The sequence below is a fragment of the Taudactylus pleione genome, unplaced genomic scaffold, assembly GCF_031769625.1.
Source record: "Taudactylus pleione unplaced genomic scaffold, aTauple2 ptg000069l, whole genome shotgun sequence".
Classification (NCBI taxonomy): Eukaryota; Metazoa; Chordata; class Amphibia; order Anura; family Myobatrachidae; genus Taudactylus; species Taudactylus pleione.
Window position 1 is genome coordinate 9,542,455 of NW_028284471.1, and position 24,989 is coordinate 9,567,443.

General features: G+C 43.0%; 1 protein-coding gene across 1 annotated transcript in view; it reads left to right on the forward strand.

The window, feature by feature from the left end:
- The window catches only part of BMP7 (bone morphogenetic protein 7), a 105,082-nt gene that overhangs the window by 44,946 nt on the left and 35,147 nt on the right, over positions 1-24,989 (forward strand). The window contains exon 2 of the mRNA XM_088467176.1: positions 22,220-22,412. Within this exon, the coding sequence (XP_088323302.1) occupies positions 22,220-22,412 (193 nt within the window). The remainder of the gene's footprint in view (positions 1-22,219; positions 22,413-24,989) is intronic.

The window sequence follows — 24,989 nt, forward strand, 5'->3', positions numbered from 1 at the left end:
AAACCCCTAGAGCAGAGGTTCCCAATCACGGTCCTCAAGGCTCCCCAACAGCTCAGGTTTTAGAGATATCCATGGCTGAGCACAGGTGGTTAAATCATAATAATTAAGTCACCTGTGCTCAGCCATGGATGTCTCTAAAACCTGAACTGTTGGGGAGCCTTGAGGACTGCGTCTGGGAACCTCTGCCCTAGGGGAATCAACAAGAAAAATTCAATGAATTTGCAATGCTTACAACTAGTTCCATCAAAGTGGATTTGTTATGCATTATAACGGAGCAGGTGAAGCTTGTATCATGGATATATGTCCCTGTTTTCCGCTGTGAAATAGAAGGTTTTGTGTTATGGAATGTTTTATTATAAAGGCACATTTGATGCAGCAGACATCATTCATAATATATAATATATAATGGAGGAGGGTGGATGATAAAATGCCGATGAGGTGGTGAATGGAGAGTGAGGATGAAAGATGAATGATGCTGAAAGGAAAGTGGCTGCTAATGAAAGGGAGCAAATAATGTAGGGTGATGGGCTACTACACAGTGGAATAGTTAAATAGGGGTTGATCATTCATGGTTACAGCCACACCAGTTCAGTGGAATAACTTGCAAAAGCCATTCTTGTGTATTATGAGGATGTAGTCAGGACAGTGAAAGCCTGGCATGGGACTAATGATAGGCGTCTAAATACCGACGACTATCATTCCCGACGCCCGGGATACTGAACGTAGGTAAGCCGGGCATTGGGAGCTCATAGCCGTAGGGGGGTAGGGTTAGGTTTAGGGACTCCCAGAGGGGACTTAGGGTTAGGCACCCCCCCGGGAGGGTTAGGGTTAGGCTAGGGGAAGGGGGGTTAGGGTTAGGCACCCCCAGGGGGGAGGTTAGGGTTAGGAACCCCCCAGGAGGGATAGGTTTAGGGTGCGGGGAGGGTGGGTTAGGTTTAGGCACCCAGGGGGGGGAGGTTAGGGTTAGGCACCCCTAAGAGAGGGTTAGGGAGGGGGGAGGGAGGGGACAGACTTCTATGTTATGCGCGTGCGCAATGGTTAGTCTGCACATGCACATAACTGTTTAACCTGTCAGGGACCGGGCAGTGCCTGGAAGGGCTTTTGCCAGCATTGGGGAGCGCATTGCTCTCACCATCTAAAGATGGCTAAAGCGATGTAGTCACAAACAGCGGTAAATTGCTGTTTGTTAATTATTGAAAGTATGACATAACCCCTTTAGCGAGTTGTGTGTTGCAGTTATATGGGGCCCTCAGTTCATGGCACTGTGGAATAAGCAGGATGCTTTTCTTCTTTTAAAAATTGGGCAGGGTGCAGTGCCCTGATAAAACAGCCGAGTGCGAACACCATACAGCAGTGGTTCCCAAACTTTTTTAAATCACAGCGCCCTAGAGTATCTGCATTGTTTTCATGGCACCCCTAAGCCAAACGTTTGTTATTGAGAAATTCAGAAAAAAATGTAGTGAAGTAGTAAAGTGAAGTAAATTGTGCTCATCTGTCATCCTTAGGCACAGTTACTGTATATGGTGGTGGACAGGTGTGCACTTTTGTTTGTCCACATATTTACATTACATTGACCATATTTGATTTGGTGCTGGACCACCAACCTGAGGCACCCCTGCAAGTGTCCCGAGGCACCCCAGGGTGCCACGGCGCACAGTTTGGGAACCACTGCCCTATAGTGAGAGATTCAATTAGCTGCATGGCTAATTATATTTCCCCATTCAGTTCTATTTCTATAAAATTATTGTAACACTAATTACAGGTTGTTTATTACTTATATGACACTGAACAATGAACATACTGTAGTTACTTATAATGAACATAGTTATATTTTCGACCTTGTGTTCCTGTTACCTATAATTAGCAGCTAAATCGTTGGATAGTATGTAGCTCTGTCATATGGGCCTAGCCCGAGAGTAATCTGCTGCACGTTATAACCTTATATAACATGTATTGAAAGGTCACTCATTATCAAGAAAGAGGTCCTGTATACATGCTCTTAAGTGCCTACAGAAATTTGGAAGAAGTGTAACGTGCACTCACATTATAGATTGTGTGAACATTTATTGAGGTTAATTTTATATTGTGCAATATAAATTAAATTAAATGCAGAAAAAGATGATTTTAAAACTGTATATTTTCCCCTTAAAATGCACCTTTCAATTATACATTATGAGCTGTACAAATATTTTACCAATTAATTCAGAGTTTCAGTCACCTCATTAAAGAACAAAGTAAACTGATAAGCTACATAATATTGAATATTTTTTCAAACCGCACAAAATAACCCCACAATATCAATATTCACGAACGTGTATGCTGAGACAGCTGTCTCCCCAAAGTGCATGCACACAAGAGCCCCAAAGTCTGGCGGAAGGATCTGAAAAAATCCCTCTTGCAGGAACATTCGCCATCTGAAGATGGCGAATGTTCCCGCACTCAAGCTCCAGAGATGGCAGTGTATCTCGGTGCAGGGACGGGTCCAAGAGGCAGCCTGGACCCCACTGCAGCCCCTTCCTCTGCAGTCACCGTATCTACATGCTTGCCTGTGAGTGGCAGTTGGTCTGTCAAAGATTGGAAGAGTGTGTACAGTGACAGAATGCTTTAGTAGATTGTTTCAGCTGAGATCTGCAAAATTGGACAGGTGTGTAAGCATATATTGGGTGTTAAATCTACATCCAGGTCTCCAGTAGGATTGTGTCAACAGTATGGTCTGGAGTTGGATCCCCAGAGGATTGGACAAATGTGCACCCATCTTAAGTCATGCAGCATCATATCAGATGAATAATTTGTTTCATCCAATGTTTTTATATTAAAAACTGCAGATACAATGGAGGGAGGGTGACAGGCCAAAATTTGTTATATAGTCCTTACCTGTAGATGTTATTCATATTCTTTTTCTGATGATGTTGCTGTTCAGGACCTTATTGGAGGATGTAATCCAAAATCCATATCAGAAGTCGTTATCCAAAGTTGCTTAAATAAAGCAGGAACTACTCAGAGAGTATCAATATAGGACAAAATGTCACCACAAAATGGCTGTCAGTAGCTGGGCATCCTTTATATAGGACTGTGACCTGCATTGTGACATCACAATGCATTCAGGCAGCAGCTAGAGATGGCTGTAGCTTGGATCATCTCTGGGCCCAGATGTCCTGCAGCAGCGTTCTGGTGAGAATAAAAAAGCCAGGACTGAGGAGATGGCAGTGTAACTTGGTGCAGGAAGAGGGCCAGGCCCCAGAGGTGGGCTGGGTCCTGTAGCAGCTGCACTCTCTGTACCTACTATAGCTACGGTCTTAGCCAGCAACCCTGACATAACAATAAGTCAGTGATCCAGAATGTATCTGTGTGTGCAAAAAGCTTTTCTCTCCCTCCTATTTCTCTTTCCCCTCTTTTCTCTTATATCCATCCCTCTCATCACTCTCCCCTCCTCTTTCTCATGCCCCATCTTAATTCTCTCTTCACTATCTATCTATCTATCTATCTATCTCATATCTATCTATCTATCTATCTATCTATCTATCTATCTATCTATCTATCTATCTCATATCTATCTATCTCATATCTATCTATCTATCTATCTATCTATCTATCTATCTATCTCATATCTATCTATCTATCTATCTCATATCTATCTATCTCATATCTATCTATATATCTCATATCTATCTATCTATCTATCTATCTATCTATCTATCTATCTATCTATCTATCTATCTATCTATCTATCCCATATTTATCTATCTATCCCATATCTATCTATCTATCTCATATCTATCTATCTCATATCTATCTATCTATCTATCTATCTATCCCATATCTATCTATCTATCCCATATCTATCTATCTATCTATCTATTTATCGTTTTTTTTCTCCCACTTTATCTCTTTCTATCTCCTCTTTCTCCCACTTTCCCTTTCCTCCGTCCTCGCCCTCTATCTCCCCCATTTTCTATCTCGCTGTTAGTTTTTCTTTCTATCTCCTCCCTATTATTTTCTTTTGTGCCCCATCTTCCTCCTCCCCCTCTTTTCAGCAAATACCCCCCCTTCCCCATTGCAGTTTTCTCCTACCAGCAGTTGCACCAGTTGAGATTGCAACTTCCAACGCAGTAGTGTTACAATGCCAGCATGATTACATCATATGACTACTGAAGAATAAAAAACAATAATACCACAGAGCTGCATAGTTTGGTAATACCATGGACATAAAAATAGCCGTGTGAATTATAGTAGCAGGCAGTTTTGGATTTTTTTTTATTTTTTTTTCAATATGTGTCCAGAACTAAAAGTAGAAACAGCATCTACAACACAACAGGACTCTGGGCTTCTCTTTTTCACACTGGAATAAAAATATTGTGCGGTGTAAGAACAGAAATGTAAAAAATAATAATTATAACTAAGGGGACTGTGTAATGTAAGAGCTGTATTTGTTTTTATTCTGTACTTATGCCGTCATAGGCTTGGGTTTTTGAATTTTGCAAGGGACATAATTATAAAACACCATGCTCAGGGTGCACAATTTCCTAGTTACACCCCTGAGTCACAGCGAATTGCCAGAAAAACACGACGTCTTACAACTCTGTAAAGGTTAGCCGCACTGTCCGAGTCTCAGGAGCTGCCAGTGCAGTCGCACACGTTTTGAGAAGACTTTGATTATACATTGGAGATACCAATCTGGGGGATTATGTCAAAGAGAACAAACCTTTATATTAGTCTTGCACCTGCATCGTGATGCGTAATGATTTCAGTATGATGGAATCCAGACCCCAGGAAGGATTATAAATTCTCATTTGATTTCATTTACTTCTGAAATGCTTGAAACCAGCTGTGCCCTTAGTTAAAAAAAACCTGATCCTTCTGCGCAGATTGAAACTTTTTTTTCTAGTTGGGATGTCTTGTTACATACGAGCAGTAATAGGTAGCGCGAATAAACATGAAGAACTCGCCCCCCCCACCCCAGGCCCGTGGTCTAATTAAATCCATCCTGTGTTTTCTCTTAATTTACAAAGATTTGATTGTTTGCTTAAGAGGAGCACATGTGCTGAGATTTAAGTGTTTAATTTACATTGAAAGCTATTCTATTACACGATTTCTTTGACATCTGGTCATTATGAGAATTGAGTCATAATATATAAGCTGTGCAGGATGTACGGATGGGGTTAACTGGGCCATTTGGAGAAAGATTGCGCAATTAACCCATTCCACATAAATACATATGGTCATTAGTGGTCTCACTGTAAATGACAGCATTGACTGTAGTTCTGTGTTATTTAAAATAGTCATTAGAACAATTTTGCAGGGAAAAATGTAAAGCAACAGTAACATTAACTACTTATATTTGCTTATCCATCATTATAGAGACATTTAAAATGTCTATAATGTAGGGATGTGCAGGCTCGGATAGGTTCGAGTTTTCGAGTTTGCACGCCGAGTTCGGATTTTTCCCTCCAAAAAACGGAACTCATGATGATGTTTGTCCATGCAAGATGACGTTTTGCCTCTTTCTGAGTTCCGTTTTTTTTGAGGGAAAAATCCGAACTCGGCGTGCAAACTCGAACCTATCCGAGCCTGCACATCCCTACTATAATGTTGTCGGGTGCAGGGATTCTTTCATTTCTTTTGTGTGTTTTTTTTTCGAAGACTCAGTGCACCCTCTCACATAAATTGTCACGGTGACATCACTGGTTCTTAACAATTAGGCTGCATCGTCATGAATATTGACTCAGGCCACAAAATGGCCACCAACACTGTGCGAGGAGGACGGGTGGTTAACATGAAAACAAATTGCTGTCTTTTGAAGCAGTTTGGAATACAAATTGCCTATTGTTTAGTATTTACTAGATTGCAGATATTGAGGGATACTCTTGGTTTATAGTTGCCTACTACCGAATTTCGGTGAGCGTAAGAGTGTAGACAACCCTTACGCATCCTGTCGACTTCAGTGTAGTGGATGGAGCCATGATGATGCAGTTCACTGTGAGCTGTGTCCTACCCTCCAACATGACCCGTTCAATTAGGTACAAAATGCTCTGCTCCTGGACTTCCCTTTTAATGTATGATTGCAGTCACCTGTGTTGAACTAGATAATTGATGAGACAGGTGTTTCAACACAGGTGTCTGCAATCATAAATTAAGAGGGAAGTCCAGAAACAGAGCATTTTGTACCTAATGGAACGGGTCATGTTGGAGGGTCTGCTGTGTCATCATGACCCCACCTCCCACTGCAAAATGCCATTCACTGCATCATGCACCCCGCAGTTGCCACTGGGAAATTCCCTTGAAGGGGAGTCCTACAAAATTGGAAACTGTGCTACTGCATCATATTTCATAAGGTGACACTAGTGGGTAGTTTATTTATTGATCCAGTTAGTGGCTACAGCATAGTTGCCTAATTTTTGGACCTTCCATCTGGGAGTCCTAGGAACAAATGCAGGGGTGTTATGATGAGATTTACAGAGGGATGCACCCAAAGGAGCAGAGTGTGGCCTGAGCATGTATACTACGTAATTAAAGCCCCACTTCCCAATAAATAGAAGCAGCATCCGGGAGGGTGACTACTCTCTTGGGAGTCCATGAAGGTTCCCCAAAATGTGTCAATTTCTCAGGCTGTAACAGAAATGTTTTGGTGAACAAATTTTAAATGCTATTGGGTTAAAGATAGATATTTGAAAAATCAGTGGACAGATGAAAAATATAAACAATATTGTTGTTCAGTGTAATTCTCCTAAGATAAAATTACCTTCTTTCAAAATTTGTTAGGAAAAATCTTGTTGCTGGTTGCCTATGTGAAGCTGCACTATATTGGTGATGTAATAAAATCGGCTCAGTAGCCTTCTGAACTCTCGCAAAGACTGAGGTAACAGTAGAAAATAACAGATACATTTTTTTGAGGCTTTCCAGTCATGCATCATTCAAGTCTTGTTCACATGTCAATATGGACTAACATCTCTAAGTAATGTTTAATGGAATCTTGTTGAATCCATGCCAAAAGGAACTTAGACTGGTCTGAAGGCAAAAGGGGCTCCTACCCAGCCCTTGTAGTCCACTGACTGTATGTGCAGGTTACTTTGAGAGATTTTGTCATTTATTCCCAGCTGATGTGTGCAGTACATATTATTAGGAGTAAATTTACTAAGATTCGAGTATGGTCAAGTTAGCATTCTCTGGAGAGTTTGGCCATTTTTTTCCACTCGGAAATTTACTAACGACAAACTCAGGAGAGAAATCTCCTTTGCTACAGGAAAATACTGGAGAGTTTGCAAACTCTTCACTTCACTATCGGCCAAACTTAAGTAACTTTTCACTAGTGAAGATAGGATTCGGGAATTTACCAAGATGAGATGGACAAAACTCCTGTAAAAATTTCTGAAATCAATTCACCTGCCTGTGAGCTGCGAGTTTGCCAGAAACATACACAGATCAGTGTGATCCATGTATGTTTCTGCCTGTAAATAGTAAATGAAGGGTTAATTAAAAACAAAAATGACGTAGGGTTCCCCCCCAAAAGCATGACCAGCCCTGGGCTGCTCAGCCAGTCCAGGTTTTTAAAATTACGGGGGGAAAAAATTAGTAGGGTTCCCCTGTAATTTAGGAACCAGCACCTGGCTGCAGGGCCAGTCCTGGTTTTGCATATAGGGGGACAAAAATGCTTAGGGGTCCCCCTATATTTAACCAGCACCGAACCCAAACTAACCGGGGTGTAATACCACAGTCAGGAGACCCTATCAACGGGACTCCATGGCCAAAGCATTAACACCCCAAGCCAGTCAGCCCAAGCTGGGGATCTCAGGGGAGGTGGGGACACTCCCCAAGAAGGGGTCCCCCCTCTCACAAAACCCCAGGTTTAGGCTGAATCCCGGGGCTCTTCCCCGCACCCCTGGGCTGTGGGTACGGGAGTAATAATGGGGGAAATAGTTCAACACAATTGTATTTTACAGTGGAATGTCCGCTTGTCCCATAGAATCCATGGGTGTACCCGAAAAAAAGATCTTATAATCACCTCTGTCCATGTGCTACTCTCTGTAGCATCCCCGGACTTGGACAAAAAATCAAACCGACTAACCCGATCCATGCGGACAAGTATTGGTATGTGTGTTCTCACACATACCAATACATCGCGAATGACAGGTGCCGGGGGAACCCTACTAATTTTTCCTCCTGTAATTTTAGGAACCAGGACTGGCTGAGCAGACTGGAGCTTTATTTTAAGATTTAACCCTTATTTTTTACAGGTATAACACAAGAGCAGCCTTCACATATCTCACTGATATGTACAGACTGCTTGTTCTGGAGAGTTAGGCAGAGAGAAGACACTTCAATCACGGGTGAGTAATCTCCTTCAAAACTTGCTACTCGGGGGAGAAATCTCGATCTGCTTCACCATCGGCCATCTTTCTCTCAGCTATACTCACTTCTTAGTAAATTTGTGAGTTTCAGGAGCCTCAAATCATCCAAGTTTCAGCGATGCTAATCGAGTTGAAGAAAAACAACTCAGACTCGATTCTTAGTAAATTTGCCCCTTAGTGTGAATGCACTGTTTTTGACCATTTATTCCTGAAATCACAGCAGGACATAGCACTTCCAAACAGGAACCCTGTAACTGAAGTTTAAGTTTCTCTGTTTGCAGAGTGTGTAACGTTCAAGAGACTGGCAAAGCCACAGGCCTGGGCACAGAAAATGTTTATTCTGGGTGTGTAGGTCTTTGATGTACTCTGGGGGTTACAGCCAGGGTTACTCGCAGGACATTAACATATCATTGGATGACTTGTAGAAAATATTATAGGGAAAACTTTGCCAGAAATGTCAAATAGGTTTTATGCTTGTCATGATGTAACATTGCTGGGTAATGGTTATGCTATGTGATCTACAGTTCTTTATTGTTCTTATAAGGTGTATTATGCCCATCTCATGACTGCCAACTATCAGTAAATGTACTGACAGTACATTCTAAGTGTTTCCCTATTTAGTGCAAAAAAGAGATTAATTAATGTTATACCCTATTTAGAATATTAAACAACACATAGTACACTAAATTATTGGTGTTGTGTCTGTATAGAGATTTGGCTTTGTCCTGATGCTCTAGATCAGGGGGAGCAACTACCAGAGCACATTTAAGTATAACATCCTGTGGTTGGAGATGTCTGATGGCATACACGGGGCATTTGGAGTGGTGTGATTGCATACAAAGGGCATGTGAAGAGGTCTGATGGCATATAAGGGGAATGTAGAGGAGTCTAATGGCATATATGGGGCATGTGGAAGAATCTGTCATATGGGACATGTTGAGAGGTTAGATAGTATATGAATGTAGAACTGGCACACTGTGTTTAACTAGATTTTATCCGGCACACTGATAGTAAAAGGTTGACTAGCCCTGCTGTAGATGCACGGCTCAGAGAGCGGAGCAACAGGATCATTTTCCAGGTAGCTACATGCATAGGTAGCAAATACAGATGAGAAAAGTCGATTGTTGGGTAGAGTAACTATACACTCTCGGCTGACTGTGCACACAGGCTGATAACAATCATCTTCTGACTGCAAAATCTGCCTTGTCAGATCATGTGCAGTCTTCTGTCTGCCCATACCACATAAACTGATAAGCCATTTTCTAAAAGTAATTTGAGCCATGCTGATTAACACCTAAGGGTTGATTTACTAAAGCTTCTAAAAATTAACAGTTGTGGTGTTGCCCATGTGGTACCCCTCCAAATGTCTAGTCTTAAATATTGATAATACTTGTTTTATATACCCTCTACATCCATTATATGTTATATGTATGTTTGTAAATATATATATCGATATATATATGTATGTTTAAAAATATTTCTATCTATATAAATATATATTTGTTGTATATGTTACATATACCTGCTAATGTATTATAGTTCAATTTAATACACCCACCACCGCACCTCATACTGGGTAGATTTTGTTGCTCGCCCAGCTCATGCTGCAGTGCTGTGCTGGGGCTTGCGGCAGGTGCTCTTCCATCTGTGTCAGGATGGGGAACTCTGCCCGCAAGTTGTCGGTGCTTGCTCGAGAAGGGCACCTGTCAAGGTAACACATACTTGTCGACTTTTCGGCTGCCCACTCCGGGAAAGTCGTGGTATGGCATAAGGGGCGGTGCGGGGACCTACAAGAGGTGTGGCGCTGCATAGGGAGTGGTGTGGGGGACATGACTGCGCAATCTTGTCAATTTGGCCCCACCCCCGCTATACAATGTTGAGATTACCGGCATTGTAAAGCGGGGGCATGGCTGCGATGACTCAATTCAGCACGAATCGCATCATAGGCTGCCCGGACCTCCCACGTTACTTGCAAAGTGGGCAGCACCAGGTAGACACGGGTCAGCCTCTGGGAGATTTGAATGATCTTACGAGCGAAAAGCCGGCAACAGCACCTGAGATTCGAGAGCCTCTTAGCCGAGAGAGTAGATAAGTATGGTGTACAGCAGCGCGTGAGACCAGCGGGAAGCTGCATTGGGTGACTGCTAGGGGACACGCTCTAACCGTTGGCAGGCTTTTCTGAGGTGGTCAGTGCGGGAGGACCTCTGCAGCTTCCCTTACAGGAGGAGCAGCGCTGGAGACAGGGTGCTTCATTGTTGAGAGGGTTTCTAACGCAATGGCATCAGTGGAGTTGGGGGGTCTGGAGGGATGGCTGCAGTGTGAAGGGGGGAGTGATCGTAAACCTTCCCCTGTGTATTACTGGCAAAGGAGGTGGCCAAATACTGCAGGCAGTAGGTCTGTGTCATTTGAAGGGGATGTACATTGAGGTGGTGTCAGGAAAGTTCAGGTGCTGCATAAAGTAGAGGGAGGGAGGTTGGTGGTGTCACTGATTACTACAGCATACTATACTTTATTTATACTGACTTAACCTCTATTATAGTTCTCTTGCTTGACAGGTTACTTACCATATGTGAAAATGTATGCACTTTTAGGGGTGGGCAATAGAACTACACATCTCAGCATACCCTGCCACAGTTTTGCTATTTGACCATGCGAAAACTGTTGCAAGGCATGCTGGGATTTGTAGTCCAACAACAGCTGGAGGGCCACTTATTGCCCACACCTGCAAGTCCTTAACCCACAGAAGTATATCTTTATAATATAGTGCATGCTCAGTCTGTTAGTCATAGACAATTCTCTTCAGCTACTACCCTCTGCCCTAATGTAGAAAAGTTAAGAGACAGTGGAATGCACACATACTTCAGAAGGGATACACAGGGGCGCTGAGAGGGGCGGGAGCGGGTACTAATTACCTGGGCCTGGGCTTGTTGGAGGGGCCCAGCAGGGGTCCCGGGTCCGATGCTCCCCCCATTCCCTCTTATCTGTCAGCAGCCCAGCGCATGACTGTGAGGAGAGCAATTACACTGATCATGCCCCCCCTGGAGGGTTGATGCTAGATCCAAGTTGGCAGAAGGACCTCTGACATCATAACCATCTGACCTCTACGGCATGGCCAGTAAGCTACCACTTTTACTATCCACGTGGACATAGAGGGGGAATATAAACATGCCCGAAGAGTGGCGAGCGTAGCGAGCCCGCAAGGGTACACTTTTAGCCCCCTGTTCTGAACCTTGCTCCTCCCCTTTTGTCTCGGGTCACATGGTTGTGACGTCAAAGGTCCTGTAGCCCACTTCATTTTAAACCTAACCCTAGGCTGAGGGGCTCACTGCGCCCCACTCCCTAGTGCGCAGAGTGGCGCTGCAAAAAGAGTTTTATTCCTAGGGGGCGTGGCCATGTCTCCCGCGATTAGGCCACCCCCGGGCCTGGGGCGGCTCTCTACGCTCCTAGGGATACACAGCAGCTGTTGCTTGAGTGCAGTCTTTCTGACAAAGCCCAGGTCCTCTACTCCTTCTCTCAGTATCAAACAGATACTCTGCATGGAATCAGTAAGTAATGCCGGTGGGCATTGTGATCTCGACGCCTATCTTTAGTCCCATGTCGGGATGTGAGTGTCGGGATATTGGCGGGCGGGATAGCGCCCACCGGTATCCTGACTGCATCCCATTCTGCATGTAGCACAAGTGATTATTGTGACACCTATACATATATTGACTGAAGTAACCATACCTAAAGATTGTTATCTTGCTGTTTATTCCAAGACTTTGTTATATAGTGTGAGAAAACACTAGCCGCTAACCTATATTCAGAAAGCGGAACATTCAGCACCAGGAAATCTGATGGATAATGTTAACTGTTCTGTCTCAATGGTATTGTACTATGTTTAAAATAGAGCTGTGCATATAGTAATTTTACAAGATTGAATGACACTGTCTTAAACAAGTTATGTGATGCACGAATTGGCCTATAAAGTCATAGCAGATGGGATTTGGTAAGAAATTTGGACTCGGTTTACATTTGAAGCTTTTTAAGTTATTACCACTCCAGTTAATCAATCCTTAGAAAATTAAGATACGTCAACTGCAGAAAAAATTTAGAAGCCTGCGTTTGCACCATTCAAGTATTCACTATTACAACGTCACCTCTGCTACTGCTAATATTCAGCTTCAGTATATTGTCTCAGCTAAGGAACAGTGACGTCACCTCTGCTACTGCTAATATTTAGCTTCAGTATATTGTCTCAGCTAAGGGACAGTGACGTCACCTCTGCTACTGCTAATATTCAGCTTCAGTATATTGTCTCAGCTAAGGGACAGTGACGTCACCTCTGCTACTGCTAATATTTAGCTTCAGTATATTGCCTCAGCTAAGGGACAGTGATGTCACCTCTGCTACTGCTAATATTCAGCTTCAGTATATTGTCTCAGCTAAGGGACAGTGACGTCACCTCTGCTACTGCTAATATTCAGCTTCAGTATATTGCCTCAGCTAAGGGACAGTGACGTCACCTATTCAACTGCTAATATTTAGCTTCAGTATATTGTCTCAGCTAAGGAACAGTGATGTCACCTCTGCTACTGCTAATATTTAGCTTCAGTATACAGTATTGGCTCAGCTAAGGAACAGTGATGTCACCTCTGCTACTGCTAATATTTAGCATCAGTATATTGTCTCCGCTAAGGGACAGTGACGTCACCTCTGCTACTGCTAATATTTAGCTCGGGTACATTGCCTCAGCTAAGGGACAGTGACGTCACCTATTCAACTGCTAATATTTAGCTTCAGTATATTGTCTCAGCTAAGGAACAGTGATGTCACCTCTGCTATTGCTAATATTTAGCTTCAGTATACAGTATTGGCTCAGCTAAGGAACAGTGATGTCACCTCTGCTACTGCTAATATTCAGCTTCAGTATATTGTCTCAGCTAAGGAACAGTGACGTCACCTCTGCTACTGCTAATATTTAGCTTCAGTATACAGTATTGTTTCAGCTAAGGAACAGTGATGTCACCTCTGCTACTGCTAATATTCAGCTTCAGTATATTGCCTCAGCTAAGGGACAGTGATGTCACCTCTGCTACTGCTAATATTCATCTTCAGTATCTTATCTCAGCTAAGGGACAGTGACGTCACCTCTGCTACTGCTAATATTTAGCTTCAGTATATTGTCTCAGCTAAGGGACAGTGACGTCACCTCTGCTACTGCTAATATTTAGCTTCAGTATATTGTCTCAGCTAAGGGACAGTGACGTCACCTCTGCTACTGCTAATATTTAGCTTCAGTATATTGTCTCCGCTAAGGGACAGTGACGTCACCTATGCAACTGCTAATATTTAGCTTCAGTAGATTGTCTAAGCTAAGAAACAGTGATGTCACATCTGCTACTGCTAATATTCAGCTTCAGTAGATTGCCTCAGCTAAGGGACAGTAATGTCACCTCTGCTACTGCTAATATTCAGCTTCAGTATATTGTCTAAGCTAAGGGACAGTGACGTCACCTATGCAACTGCTAATATTTAGCTTCAGTATATTGTCTAAGCTAAGAAACAGTGATGTCACATCTGCTACTGCTAATATTCAGCTTCAGTAGATTGCCTCAGCTAAGGGACAGTGACGTCACCTCTGCTACTGCTAATATTTAGCTTCAGTATATTGCCTCAGCTAAGGGACAGTAATGTCACCTCTGCTACTGCTAATATTCAGCTTCAGTATATTGTCTCAGCTAAGGGACAGTGACGTCACCTCTGCTACTGCTAATATTTAGCTTCAGTATATTGTCTCAGCTAAGGGACAGTGACAGGATTTGGTAAGAAGTTTGGACTCGGTTTACATTTGAAGCTTTAAAGTTATTACCACTCACGTTAATCAGTCCTTAGAAAATTAAGATAAGTCAACTGCAGAAAAAATTTAGAAGCCTGCGTTTGCACCATTCAAGTATTCACCATAGCAACGTCACCTCTGCTACTGCTAATATTTAGCTTCAGTATATTGCCTCAGCTAAGGGACAGTAATGTCACCTCTGCTACTGCTAATATTCAGCTTCAGTATATTGTCTCAGCTAAGGGACAGTGACGTCACCTCTGCTACTGCTAATATTTAGCTTCAGTATACAGTATTGGCTCAGTTAAGGAACAGTGATGTCACCTCTGCTACTGCTAATATTCAGCTTCAGTAGATTGCCTCAGCTAAGGGACAGTAATGTCACCTCTGCTACTGCTAATATTCAGCTTCAGTACTTTGTCTCAGCTAAGGGACAGTGACAGGATTTGGTAAGAAATTTGGACTCGGTTTACATTTGAAGCTTTAAAGTTATTACCACTCCAGTTAATCAATCCTTAGAAAATTAAGATAAGTCAACTGCAGAAAAAATTTAGAAGCCTGCGTTTGCACCATTCAAGTATTCACCATAGCAACGTCACCTCTGCTACTGCTAATATTTAGCTTCAGTATACAGTATTGTTTCAGCTAAGGAACAGTGATGTCACCTCTGCTACTGCTAATATTCAGCTTCAGTATATTGTCTCAGCTAAGGAACAGTGACGTCACCTCTGCTACTGCTAATATTTAGCTTCAGTATATTGTCTCAGCTAAGGGACAGTGACGTCACCTCTGCTACTGCTAATATTCAGCTTCAGTATATTGTCTCAGCTAAGGGACAGTGACGTCACCTCTGCTACTGCTAATATTTAGCTTCAGTATATTGCCTCAGCTAAGGGACAGTGATGTCACCTCTGCTACTGCTAATATTCAGCTTCAGTATATTGTCTCAGCTAAGGGACAGTGACGTCACCTCTGCTACTGCTAATATTCAGCTTCAGTATATTGCCTCAGCTAAGGGACAGTGACGTCACCTATTCAACTGCTAATATTTAGCTTCAGTATATTGTCTCAGCTAAGGAACAGTGATGTCACCTCTGCTACTGCTAATATTTAGCTTCAGTATACAGTATTGGCTCAGCTAAGGAACAGTGATGTCACCTCTGCTACTGCTAATATTTAGCTTCAGTATATTGTCTCCGCTAAGGGACAGTGACGTCACCTCTGCTACTGCTAATATTTAGCTCGGGTACATTGCCTCAGCTAAGGGACAGTGACGTCACCTATTCAACTGCTAATATTTAGCTTCAATATATTGTCTCAGCTAAGGAACAGTGACGTCACCTCTGCTACTGCTAATATTTAGCTTCAGTATACAGTATTGTTTCAGCTAAGGAACAGTGATGTCACCTCTGCTACTGCTAATATTCAGCTTCAGTATATTGCCTCAGCTAAGGGACAGTGATGTCACCTCTGCTACTGCTAATATTCATCTTCAGTATCTTATCTCAGCTAAGGGACAGTGACGTCACCTCTGCTACTGCTACTATTTAGCTTCAGTATATTGTCTCAGCTAAGGGACAGTGACGTCACCTCTGCTACTGCTAATATTTAGCTTCAGTATATTGTCTCAGCTAAGGGACAGTGACGTCACCTCTGCTACTGCTAATATTTAGCTTCAGTATATTGTCTCCGCTAAGGGACAGTGACGTCACCTATGCAACTGCTAATATTTAGCTTCAGTAGATTGTCTAAGCTAAGAAACAGTGATGTCACATCTGCTACTGCTAATATTCAGCTTCAGTAGATTGCCTCAGCTAAGGGACAGTAATGTCACCTCTGCTACTGCTAATATTCAGCTTCAGTATATTGTCTAAGCTAAGGGACAGTGACGTCACCTCTGCTACTGCTAATATTTAGCTTCAGTATATTGTCTCCGCTAAGGGACAGTGACGTCACCTATGCAACTGCTAATATTTAGCTTCAGTATATTGTCTAAGCTAAGAAACAGTGATGTCACATCTGCTACTGCTAATATTCAGCTTCAGTAGATTGCCTCAGCTAAGGGACAGTGACGTCACCTCTGCTACTGCTAATATTTAGCTTCAGTATATTGCCTCAGCTAAGGGACAGTAATGTCACCTCTGCTACTGCTAATATTCAGCTTCAGTATATTGTCTCAGCTAAGGGACAGTGACGTCACCTCTGCTACTGCTAATATTTAGCTTCAGTATACAGTATTGGCTCAGCTAAGGGACAGTAATGTCATCTCTGCTACTGCTAATATTCAGCTTCAGTACTTTGTCTCAGCTAAGGGACAGTGACAGGATTTGGTAAGAAATTTGGACTCGGTTTACATTTGAAGCTTTAAGGTGCGTACACACTGGGCGATTAAAGTGGACGACTGAACAATAACGATATCGTTATCGTTCAGTCGTCCACTTTATCGTCCATGTTTAACACAAAAAAGATGAACGATGACGACGACGCGCGTTCCCGCGGGTCGTTCGTCATCCTCGTTCATTGGGCTGACATGCAGGCCAACCTGACGACCTCGTCAGGTTGCTGCATGTCAGGGAATGGGTGAGAGAGCCCGGCGCTGAACGATATCGCTAATGATATCGTTCAGCGGCTGTGCTCAATGTCATGAACGACATTGAGCACAGCCTGCCGGGGACACACTAGACGATATCGCTCAGGGAGCATATCGTCTAGTGTGTATGCACCTTAGAAGTTATTACCACTCCAGTTAATCAATCCTTAGAAAATTAAGATAAGTCAACTGCAGAAAAAATTTAGAAGCCTGCGTTTGCACCATTCAAGTATTCACCATAGCAACGTCACCTCTGCTACTGCTAATATTTAGCTTCAGTATACAGTATTGTTTCAGCTAAGGAACAGTGATGTCACCTCTGCTACTGCTAATATTCAGCTTCAGTATATTGTCTCAGCTAAGGAACAGTGACGTCACCTCTGCTACTGCTAATATTTAGCTTCAGTATATTGTCTCAGCTAAGGGACAGTGACGTCACCTCTGCTACTGCTAATATTCAGCTTCAGTATATTGTCTCAGCTAAGGGACAGTGACGTCACCTCTGCTACTGCTAATATTTAGCTTCAGTATATTGCCTCAGCTAAGGGACAGTGATGTCACCTCTGCTACTGCTAATATTCAGCTTCAGTATATTGTCTCAGCTAAGGGACAGTGACGTCACCTTTGCAACTGCTAATATTTAGCTTCAGTATATTGTCTCCGCTAAGGGACAGTGATGTCACCTCTGCTACTGGTAATATTCAGCTTCAGTATATTGCCTCAGCTAAGGGACAGTGACGTCACCTCTGCTACTGCTAATACCTGGGAATAGAAATATAATAACTGACGGTATATGTGCACAAGGGTACCTGGCCAGAAAGTGTAAATGCCTTTAGGGGAAGTTATTATAGTGTTTTTATGAGGAATTTAATTAGAATTGTTTATTAAAAGTGGTAGAAAATATACAGTTTAGAGGAAGGGATAGGATAGGGTGTACTATTCACTAATGAAAAGTTACTTTGTTATGGTGAAGGAAGTTTATATATTTTTACAAATTTAGCTTTATTCTGCTTCCTACAGAGTTTGTATCTAATTTATAAGATGTGGAATTAAGGGACAGTGATGTCATTCTTATAGTACAAGTTCCATAGTTCCTGCTTAATAAATACTTGGGTGTGTGGTCACACTCTAAAAAATACATGCCTTGTATGCAACCACCCAAGGCGTGCGTATATCCGAGTGTGACCGCAAACCCAAGAGTGGTATATCTATCTGGTATAGTGGTCCCTGTTGTGACAAAATATTTCTACGTGGAGAATGATGTAGGGTGAATCAGATGCAGAATAGGAGATAAAAATAATTCAGAATAGACTGTTTAATTTTAATAATTTTTAATGAATACACATTTAACTGAACAACAGTGTAAATTAATAAAACAGGCTGTTAAAATAGTTATTGACTACTGTCACTTTAAGAGTGGTTAATTTTGGAAAAAAACATGAATTATATAGGCAGGAAGTGATTAATGCTTCTTCAGGGTCAGGGCTGGCACGTCTACTCACTGTTTGCTGTGCTGTATTCTGAAGTGGCTGCTCAGGTAAGTCCAGATCACAATTATACCAGTAATATTTGGTGAGGATTGATGTCAGGTCTTTTGAATTACATAGTAATTTTGAAATTTCTTGAAATTTTTCAGTCAGAAATGTGTATGTCTGTCAGTGAGGCAGTAATGTGCTGTTTTTCTGTGAGCAGTGTCTTTGTGAGAGATGTTATTGTTTGCACTTGTGGAGTGATACAGCTGTAACTTTGTGATGAGGTTTTGATGACAGTGGGAAGCAGATCAGGCGTGTGGTTACGGTGGGAGGTGTGCGGTTGTTGGGAAATAATGCACTGTCATGTGATCTGTGTCCAATACATACTACACCATTTTATAAATATAAATAAATGTTGAATGTTTGATACAATTGAAAGCAATGCATTGAGATATAACTGTTTATGTACATTGCATTATCCAACTTAATTCAGAGATAATATTCCCTTCCTCAAATAAAGAAAATTCTATTTAAAAAGGGATTTGATCATTGTGTCTGACTCTCCTTACCTCTCTGGTAAAACAAGAGGAAAAGGTGAACCAAAACAAGACAAAGGGCTTCACCCCTACCTGGTAACGCGCAAACATATTCATCCTCTACCTCTATAACACCTGTCATATTTTACACCTATAGCAATCAATCTGATTCTAGCTTTTGTTTCTCTATTGCATTATAGACATTGAGAGACAGAACCTGATTGGTTACCATGTGCACCACCTCAACTTGTCTATTTTAGAAGCTTTAGTAAATCTACCCCCTGGGCTAATAACAATCATTTTCTGGACCTGATTCAGAGGTGCTCGCTATTACAGCCGCGACTGTGTCTTTTGTCGCACAGTGACTTCATCTTTATGTTAATGCCACGGCCAACGGTATTTGTAAAGCAGCGCTAATCCGCCACCATGAATATTAAGATGAACCATCGGACACATCGGTCACAACATCAAACAGCCCTATGGAGGCACAGATTATTTGTTTGAACATGGTTGTTTTGTGACAGTGCTTAAGGCGCAGTGAGTTTACACGACATGGTCGTATCTAGTTAACCCCTGTTACTACCCAGAAATGCCCTTCAAAATTGCGGCTCTCTGTGTCCAAATCCCTTCTGTGTCTTAGAGCAATAACCATCGGGATGAATGCGCATTGTGACCTGTACTAATGTGCATTGCAGACTGAAAATGTTGGCCACTTGCATGCAGCATCGATAGTGGTGTGTGCACATCTGAATCCAAATCAATGTGTCCATTAATTTTTAATATGATCACTAATGGGTATTGCAGTAATTGTGAGGCAACATGGTGCTATACCGGCCCGATTGACTGATATTGGCAGCAATACTGCAGCTTGTGCCTCCAGGTTTAGACAGTCACAGCAAAGCAGGGCTATAACGATCTTACCCACTTAGGTTTAGTCAGTGGCGTAACTAGGGTGTTTGGAGCAAATTTAAAAATGGAGGCCCCCCCCTCTATGTGCACGCCAAAGTCGCGTGCGGCAAAAATGGGCGTGGTCACTTTAAAATGGGGCGTGTCAACATGACACACACCCCTTTATCATCACTCTGAACATTCCTTTCCATATGCACCTTAACCCCAGTAGTGCTCCTTATACAGTACCCCCAGTAGTGGTCCCCCTTATGTAGGCCCATAGTAGTGCCCCTTGTACAGCATCCCCAGTAGTGGTCCCCCTTATGCAGCCCTCCATTAGTTCCCCTTATTCAGTGCCCCCATTAGTGGTCCCCCTTATGCAGCCCCTCATTAGTTCCCCGTATTCAGTGCCCCCAGTAGTGGTCCCCCTTATGCAGTGCCCCATGTAGTGATCCCCCTTATGCAGTGCCCCATGTAATGGTCCCCCCTATGAAGTGCCCCCAGTAGTGGTCCCCCTTATATAGTGCCCCCAGTAGCAGTCAACCCAATAGTGGTACCCCCTTATGCAGTGCCCTTTATATAGTGCCCCCAGTAGTAGCCCCCCCATGCAGTGGCCCCCAGTAGTGGTCCCCCTTATGCAGGCCCCCAGTAGTGATCCCCTCTATCCAGTGCCCCCAGTAGTGGGTCCCCTAGTAGAAAGCCCCTTATATAGTGCCCCCACTAGTAGTTTCCCCCCCAGTAGTAGTCCCCAGTAGAGGTTCCCCCTCCCGATGCAGTGCCCCCAGTAGTAGCCCCCACAGTTGTAGTCCCCAGTAGAAGTCCCCCCCAGTAATGGTGCCCCCAGTAGTAGTAGTAGCTCCCCCCCAATAATGGTGCCCCCAGTAGTAGTAGTATCTCCCCCCCAATAATGGTGCCCCTAGTAGTAGTAGCAGTATCCCCCCCCAGTAATGGTACCCCCAGTAGTTGTAGTATCTCCCCCCCCCCCCAATAATGGTGCCCCCAGTAGTAGTAGTATCTCCCCCCCAATAATGGTGCCCCCAGTAGTAGTAGTAGAATCTCCCCCCCAGTAATGGTGCCCCCAGTAGTAGTAGTAGTATCTCCCCCCCCCAATAATGGTGCCCCCAGTAGTATCCCCCCCCAGTAATGGTGCCCCCAGTAGTAGCAGTATCTCCCCCCCGATAATGGTGGCCCCAGTAGTATTAGTAGTAGTAGTATCTCCCCCCCTTCCCCGTAGTGCAGACACACAAGTTACACAAAAAAAAAAATACACTTACCTGAATCCATGCTCCAGCCACTGGTCCCGCTGCACGTCAGTCCTCCCGGGCTGGTGCGCTTTGCATTATGGGAGAGACGTCAAGACGTCTCTCCCATTACCCACTGCAGGAGCCGGAAGGGAGCCGGCTCTTGCAGTGGGCCTGCAGCAGTCAATGAGAGTCTGTCTGACTCTCATTGGCTGCTGGTTAACACACACATCACCGCCAGCGCTAGCGGCGATGTGTGTGCTATGCACAGCATGAGCCCGTCTGCCACCCTCCTCCTGGCGCTATTTGGCAAGCGCTCAGGGGGAGGAAAGGGGCTCGGCTGTTGAGCACAGGGCCGGCGCTGGAAACCTAGCGCGGGTCCTGTGTAAATGTGTAGCGCTGACCGCACTCACTGCGGTAGGCGCTACACTGGCTAACTAGGGCGGGCCGGTACTATGGCCAGCGGTGCCCACCCCGCGCCGCCGGTCCCACTGCGCCCAGGGCACATGCCTCGCTCGCCCTGCCCTAGTTACGCCACTGGGTTTAGTGTTCGCTCACTGTGAGTTATGTCCTCATGCCTTTCAAAGGGCAGTAAGTTTGACTCAAAATACATATGCACAGTGCATTTTATTGTTTTATTTAGTGACAAATTAAAGACATTTACTAACACTTTGCACAAACATTTTACATCACAGGCAAACCAGTTCTTAAAAAGAATATTTAAAAAGGTAATTCACGATGTTACTGCATTATCCAGATCTGTCTACTTCTTTGACAATTATTTCCAAGTAGTGCTACCTTTTCTTACACTATTGACTGTCCCTGTGGACTGTCTGATTGCTCACCGTTATTCTGGGCCAGATTATCACAACTGGAGTCATCAGGAAAAATGTCACTGGTACAAAGTGCCTGTTCGCTAGTGACAACTCTTTTGCACAGAGCATTTTCTTTGATTAGAAAGCAAATACAGGTGGTACTGTCCCTTCCTCTGATAAACTCATGTGAGTTGATATTTTATTTTCATCATTAAAAAATTATTTACTGATATAAGAGCTAAAAACATATGATGCATGTACCAAGACAGGGTAGGAACCGACCCTCGGCATAGGTTTGCTGAATGGTAAATTCAAGCATGCCTATATCACGACCCATCAAGTTTCTTAATTATATATTGAATTATATGCAATTTACCATTCGCCAACTGTTGTCCAAATAACATTCTATGGCTGTAGCTGAAACGTTGTATGTGAAATCTGTAAAATGTATATAATTGACACAAACCAAATAGGACATAATAAATATTTAGTCTGTGGTTTTCTTGTCTTGCAGTGGAACATGATAAAGAGTTTTTCCATCGGAGACGTCATCATCGGGAGTTCCGGTTTGACCTCGCTAAAATCCCTGAGGGTGAAGCTGTAACAGCAGCTGAATTCAGGATATATAAAGATTATATTCGAGAGCGGTTTGACAATGAAACTTTCCAGATCAGTATTTACCAGGTCCTGCAAGAACATCAAGGAAAGTGAGTGTAGCGACAGGATATATGACACACCAGACATGCATAAAGCTTTGGGGGAAATATATTAAGGAGAGGTTTTTTTGTTAACCACTTACCTGGTGACACTGATTGTGATGCGGCCGGAGCCAGCTGTGCTTCTGCTGGCAAGGTCGCCTATCATACGACTGTGCCGTCCCAGTCTGTGCCCCGGCTGTACTCTTCTGCGGTGGTCTGTGACTGCTGACATCACAGAACTGCGCCCCAGAATGTTATGCAAATGGTACTCGGGAGCTCATGCACCGGTGGACAAAGGTGCGAGGAGGGGAAAGCAGCACATGGGGGGTTGCCCATGGAGGTTAGAGGGTAGCTCCTGCAGAGGATCTAGCATAAGTGGGGGTGGGGGAAGGATAAAATAAAACCATATGATATTGTAGGGGGGTAAATAATAATAAAAAAAAGATTAAACTGGTCACAGGATAGAGGGAGAGAAGGACGGTGAATTTTACGGGATGTGGGGTATTTTATATAACAGGGATTATTTATACTATTAAGGCATAGGCAAATGCAGTGGGGAAGGGGTCTGGTTTCCTGGAAACCCCCTCCCTAGCCCACACCATGGCCACACTAGAAATAGTAAAAATAGTAATATAAGAGAATTTGACTAGTGCTACATGTTCTTCTTAGTATATTGAATGAAAATAATTAGCACCACCTGTGGAGCTTTTAACATGTGTCAGCCAGTAATAAATACACCCGTGCACCAACTAGGAGATCTGGAAAACATGCACTGTTAGGGGTGCACTGCTATAGACCATCATACGGTTAATAAGTCATACTGTATAATAATATACTATACAGGACATAAGGAGACCAATATGTACATATATGTCCAGAGCAGTGCTAGGTTCTTCTGCTGCTCCCCCAGACTCCCGGACTTGCTCCAGTGCTCTGGAATGGTTCCCACATCTGAAATAAAAACATTTATTTCAGACAGGATGGCCCTACTGCTTACTGTGATCGCTGGTCCTGTATATGCTGGAGTTATGACACACAATACACCTTGTTTGACGCATATTAAAGATGGTCAAGTGCTAATTATGCCCTCTTCATGGGCTGGTCACATATATATATATATATATATATATAAAATTCTGAGCAGTTCTGTAAAAAAAAAATAAAAAAATTGTCAGTTAAATGGTTAAGGAAAAAGGGATGCTGTGATTTGAAAGCCACACATGTGTTAAAGAACATATCAATAGCAAACTGCTGGAAAAGCGCCATTTTCCAAAGTGCCATATTAAGAATCACTTTCCTGACTTTTAGCCATTAAGAAAAATTTAAGTGCTTCTGAGAGGCGAAAGAGCTCAAACTGCAGGCAGTATGAGCTACTGTATATCACCTGTCAGCATGTGTAAAAATAAATAATATGGAATGTCCTCTATCACTTCTTTAACAGACCTTACTACTTAGCGTCATAAGCAGTCCTTTCATTTGTGCAGCTCCCTAAATAGGGATATCTGCCCCAATGCAAAGAAGCATTGGATCCATGATGGTGCCACAGGCTACAAGAGAAGTAAAATAAAGAAGAGGTTAGATGTCCACTGGATTTACTTCTTTTTGCAGGAAGTGGACAAATGACTCTATTTGTCAGTATCACCTAGAACATATTTACATTCTGTATTTACTTTTTGTATAATTACTTTGCAGTACATTGTCCTGTACCAACTACCATTTACAGACACACTTTGATATATTCTGCAAAGCATCCCATACTTCTATATCACGTATTGATCCAATTTGTGATCCCAGCAGTGCCAGATTAAGGTCCACATAGGCCTGGAGCTGAAATCTATGAAGGGTCAACTGTGTGCTGCTGCAGAGGGTGTGACCAGCGCCATGGGAGTTTCACAAGTTATATGGAGTGCGAGACCAGTCTTGTGGAAATGTGGTCCGCATAGGTGGTGTGGACTCTGCTGAGGGGGGTGACTAGTGCCTACCTTCAAAACCTCAATGTCTTTCCATTCTTCGCTTAATATGATAGTCTACAAATCAACAAAGGGAAACACTACTTTTTAACTTGACTGTAACAAAAAATAAAAAATGTCACTTAATGATTATGTAAATGTGTAATCCCTCTACTAAATAGCATATGGGTAACTTAGTGATGTCGTGAATGGGAAATTTCTCTATGTAAAAAGAAAAAAGAGACCTTACCTTACTAATAGCTATAGGGGCATATCTATTAAAATATGTGTTCTGCTCGGATGTATCCATTTTAATTGCTGGGACAAGGGTTCTCATAAGAGCCTGTCCTGGCGATCAGGAAGAAGTAAAGTGAACGTATACACGATAAAGCATTAGAACATATACGCGATCACTTTACTTCTTTCTACGGACCGCCATGTGGCTACTGCTTTCCTCTTTTGGCAAAGGCCGTAAAGCATTTTTGGACATCCTTTAGCACACCAGCGTGGGATTGCAAGATCCCTCTATGGCAGGGCAGCCCTATAGTAGGTGGGGCGGCTGCTGCCTGACCCGGCGGAAGGATATATCTCCTTTTTTCCTGATTTGGTACATCTGAGGCATACTTTAATCTGCCCT